The following is a 5,095-nucleotide window of genomic DNA, read 5'->3' as shown; positions in this document are numbered from 1 at the left end:
CGTTGGTGCCAGTGTTAAGTTCATTTTCGTCACCCTGTCGACTATTAGTTTCATCTTTGTTTCTGGCGATTGTGAGTTCTCTCCTTTTTCGCCGGCAGCTACCTCTACTTTAGGGATGGGCTGTGTTACAAGCTTGTATAGTGTACACAGATCCATGAACTCTTTTGCGTTCTCTCCAGCGCTATTCTCACCTCCTATTGTGGAAATTGCGATGAGAAGCAGCTTTGTAAACAGCTTGGCGATGTGCTGTGTTTGCATTTTACCACTTGCATGAAATAAAATTTTGTGAATTTGAAAATACAAAAATTTCAGCACATCTCAGGAGACGAACAGAAGGTGTTTTTGACTTTTCTTTTATGATATGAGCGAAGTTTTAAAACAGTATTCAGATAAGATAAAAAATCAGATCTTTTGAATCTAGCATATACCGTTCTATATCTATGTCTAAATGGCTTATACCTTCTGTTACAGCTAGCTGACCCGCCAGGTACATTTTCGGCGACGACATAACGGTGCTTTTTCCGCCGTTTCCGTGGACTTCATGATTTCCCATTGTTAGTCTCTTCTACTTTCTACCTCCTGCGCCTTCTGATTGGTAATTAATCTCCTGAATGCAGTATTTTTCTCTGAATTATCTTTACATGGTCTAGAGAAGCTGTGAAAGTGTGAATTGTGAGCTTTGTACGGTCTTTGAACGTTGTCAACTTCTATTCTTTGGACCAATAGTGCAGCAGTATCCTTCTTTCTTAACTCTCACCATTTGATCAACCTGGCGCAACGGTTGGTGCATTCGCTATGTTAAGCAGTTTACACAGTCTTATTTTTCTGTTTTCCAGTTCATAGTAATTCGTTAGTAGTTATAATTTAAAAAATTTCCTCCTGATAATATTATATCATTCCCAATAGGTGTTGACCATTATCACTTTATATGATGAAATGAACACTTCGATATTACAAGCAGTTACACAATTCTTTCTTCCTACTCACGTTTTTGCTTTTTATTAACAGCTAGATATTAGTATACACAACCACGTTAAAAAATGCAGCCATCAGTATATTAGAAGTCGCTTTCATTCATTTGTAAATAAATTGTGGAGGATAATTTCCTTCTGTATCTTTACATTCTGGGCTATGTTTGTTCGAATCCTGTCGTTTCATTCTTTTTTTCATCCCGTGTTTTCCGTTTTCTTATTACTTCTTTCTGCGTATGACGTAGTGATCTCATTTACCCTGTATACAGGAATCTCTCTCTAGCTCATATTCAAATCTATAATAACCTTGTATATGATGATACCCATAATAATGCTTGTGTGAAGTTGTGCATATGCCATCTCTTTCTCTAATTTACTTTCCGCCTTTCTTTTAATATCCTTCTTGTTCTCACACTAACTCACTTACTTTCAGTACACACTTTCCAATGTTTAAAGTTCCTTTGTTTTGGTTTACAGCCGTTTTATCCTACCACTCTCATTATAATATTAGTATCTCACTTTCACAACACACTTCTATCATTATTATTATTGGAAAACTAACGGATATACATAAAATAAACAGAATAAATCAAATCAGAATAGAACTCATTTTATGCAACCGATCACCATACTATTTTACAATCATAGGTTACTCTCATACAAAAATTTCTCAAAATTTAAACTAATTTGAACATTTTCATCAAACATTTAAAATATCACAAATATATCAATTCTCTCAAAAAAGAAAATATTTATAAAAATTGAATGAAACTTTTACGAAAATTAATTATATAAGCATAAATGCAAGCAAAAGAGGGATCATTTTTATTACAACAGAATTGCTCCCTGTGATATTTGTGGTTTCGCTATCTTTTCCTCCTTTTTCTTGGTTTGCTTCTTTTTCACCTTCCTCACTCAATACACATTTTGGTCCTTCTTTTTTCTTGTCGTCGTACTGGCAGTTTTTGTCTTTCCTGCAAGTATCGGCGTCTGTTTTTTCGTTGCAAATTTGTTCTATTGATTTTACTTCTTTTTGATTATTTTTGGCTTGAAGTTCTAATATTTTGTTTTGTAGATTCTGAGCGTTACGTGCTGCGTAGAATACAAGGGTTTTAGCAAGTACTTCGAGGTCTGTAATGTCGCTCAGATTTTCATCCTTGTTATTGTTCAAAACCTTAGAGACCTGCACTGTTTTGAATTTGTCCCAGAATTTACTGAAGTCGGTTTTGTGGTCATCGTAGAAGCTCTTGGTGTGGTTTGCTATGGTGGAGTCGTCTGTTGCGTCCGCCGCGCCGCTTTTTTTGGTTTACCGTATTGCGACTCGCAGTTTTGACGTTTGCTGTCTGCGTCATTCCTGTGTAGTCGTTAAAGTTTATTGGGCCGCTGTGCGGGGCGTTGTCATCATTGACTTTCGTCACTGCATCGTGAGCTGTTTTGTAGTACTTTAGTTTTTAGTCTGCGTTTCCGTTGTCGCCGTGGTTCATGTCTGTGGGCTTCGAAGTTTTTGCAACGTTTGTCGATGCTCTTTGTAGGTAACCGAGGGCAAACGGTATCTCGTTTAGCACTCCTGTTGTTTCCTGTAGCCCTGCTGTCGCCGCTGTGAACATCCGGCAGCCGCTGCCTTTCGACGTTAGCGAACTGTCTATTATGCCCTCGTTGTCTTGGAGGTCGGTAAAGCCGGCGTCCGTTATGCCTTGAACTTTTCCCGGTGCCGGTCTGGCTGTTGTAGCTGCTAGCAGGTCGGTGGCGCCTTCCAACTCAGTCAAGCCGTGTATCGCGCCCGACGTTCCGCTGCTTCGTGCGCTTGCAGTGGAAAGGCAGCCATTCCCCGCTGTTGTGGAAGCGGATGCCGCTACGGAAAGAAACTCTGTTATTCCCCCGCGTAAAAACTCCGCTGTTGCTGCGCTTCGGATTGCTGCCGTATCGTCCGCTGGAGCTGTGTCCAGCATTTCTTGCATTCCGTGCACCAGGTTTGAAAGGATGGGGCCTGCTTCCATGGCACTGCTGCGTCTGTTTCTTGCCACTATGTAAACTGCTAACTTTGTTGATTGTAGCGTAATTTCCTTTAGGTGTTCACTCCGCTTGTTCAGTTGGTGTACGGCTCGTCCCGGAGCCTTTTTGATGTTATTTCTGAACGTCACGAGTGGTTGCCATAGCGAGCATGCTAGGGTTCCACCTTTTTCGCCGCTTGCAGTGTTTTCCAGAAGTAAACAGCAAAGGAAAGTCGCAACTATGGTGCGACATCGTTTCATCTTTTCGAATTTTTCTGCTTGTTGGACTGGTTGTTAAAAAAATGTTGTTGCAAGAAAAATTTTGTGGAAGACGTCTTCGACACTGATTTTGATGGTCGCTTACTGTTTTGTGGCTTAGACAAGTTGTTGTCTTCGTTTTTGCCGCTATTTTTAGTACCAGCATATCTTTGGTGTCTGTTGTCGTTAGGCGCTGTGCTTTGAGTTTGACCGTGTCTCCGGCTTGTCGGCGTCGGTTCCTTATAAAAAATAAAAAGAACGCTTCTCGCTTGCGGCGCTTCAGCGGCTATAAATAATTATATCGCTATTCTTTTATGCTATTTCAGTCTATCAGATACAAGTTATGGGTTAAAATCAGATGTATACAAGCTTATAAAGTTATGCCGCATCTACTGTTAATTCATTAAGTATGCTTGTTTCCCCATCACGAAAATTGCTTTTATAGCTAAAAAACATTAAAAGATCGTCGATACATATAAATACATATGCAACATCTGCTCATCGCTTATATTTCCGTTGGTTGATTGCCACCAACCATTGTTGGTTGACAATATCCCAAGCTTTGCGCCGCTTGAGGAAGGTCACCCGTGGGTTAATTAACAGTAGGCTGTAATCACGTCTTTATTTACTAGTTTCGCTACTAGGCTTCAGGTATTTATCCATATTTGTGTAAAATGTGGCTTTTCTGTTGCTTCAAGATATTGTTGTTGTTTTTTCTGGTGTGTTGCCGTGCTATTGTAAGTTCTTCTATAGCCGTTAAAGCCGTGCCGTATACTGCTAATCCGGTTTATGTTTTTTTCACTTGCTCAGCTGCTTGGTCCTTCATTGCAGAGTGTATGCCTTTCTTTTTTTCCTGTCTTTTCATATCCATATGCCTTTATTATCACTGGTATCTTTAATCTTATCGGCAAAGAAAGTTATATAGGGGATGAAAAACTTATTGGAAATGGTTAAAATTTACTATTTTCTGTCTTCTAAGATATCTTCAATTACACTTTATTTTATCACCAGATTTATGATATACTAAATCATGTAGTTACAGTGTGATTTACACCTCCTTCAGGCTTTACTCCAGAAAAAAAACGACCTCGTGCCGTCTATCTGATAATTTTACTAATTCTCCTGAGTGTAGGGATGCTAAGGGTCACTCTTTGCGCATTATCTTGTGATACAGTAAAGACCATTTTGACGCCTTGCTGTGACTATTTATTGTGTTATTTCACTTGTTTCTGGTATGTCTAAATTTGCTTCTGCTTCGGCTATTGTCAAAATGCTTGTGCAATAATCAGTTTTTTCTTTCGCTCCGCTTCATTTGTAATTCTTCGTTATGGACGTTCTTTTAGACAAATTGGTGGTCATTTATCAAATCAATCATCTGTACAAGAATGCTATGTATCCATTACAGTTCTTTAAGTTAAAACAAAGAATTATTCAAATAGTACTTTGGAGCATATTGACAATGATGCTTCTCCATGCTCTATGTTCCCACTTCTTCTTTGAATAACTTCTAGAGAGTCTATTTGGCTCGTAACTTGCGCTTTTTGTCTGTCCACCCTTACCCCAGTACCATCATCCTTTGCCGAAAAATGGCCAACTCCCTGCTTATGTATTAGCATGCGCAAATTCCATTTCCTTTTCCTCTTTACTTTTATTTCGGCTCTTGCTTGAATAATATTTTTTGTGATCTCTAACACTCACTTGTAATCACTGTCACACCCCTTATTTATTCTTATTATAACCTTGATACTTTTTTAAGTATTTTTGCTTTTTTGTCAATTTAATTTTTACTCATACTTTTATAATAATATTCGTATACACAAACTCACAACACTCTCTCATCATCATTATCATCATCATTATTACTGTTCTTATTAT

General features: G+C 38.6%; 1 protein-coding gene across 1 annotated transcript; it reads right to left on the bottom strand.

The window, feature by feature from the left end:
* Nucleotides 1-2,422: 2,422 nt before the first annotated feature.
* On the bottom strand, nucleotides 2,423-3,223 carry TEOVI_000217200 (Trypanosome variant surface glycoprotein (A-type), putative; the record flags this gene model as incomplete). Its single annotated transcript, XM_067225277.1, has 1 exon — nucleotides 2,423-3,223. One exon carries the CDS (start codon nucleotides 3,221-3,223, stop codon nucleotides 2,423-2,425), a length of 801 nt encoding a protein of 266 aa, XP_067081378.1.
* Between the last annotated feature and the right edge of the window lie 1,872 nt (nucleotides 3,224-5,095).

Source organism: Trypanosoma equiperdum (genome assembly GCF_001457755.1).
Source record: "Trypanosoma equiperdum strain OVI genome assembly, contig: ctg_520, whole genome shotgun sequence".
NCBI classification, from domain to species: domain Eukaryota; phylum Euglenozoa; class Kinetoplastea; order Trypanosomatida; family Trypanosomatidae; genus Trypanosoma; species Trypanosoma equiperdum.
Note: the sequence above shows the minus strand (reverse complement) of the source record. Positions and strands in the feature narration are given on the sequence as shown.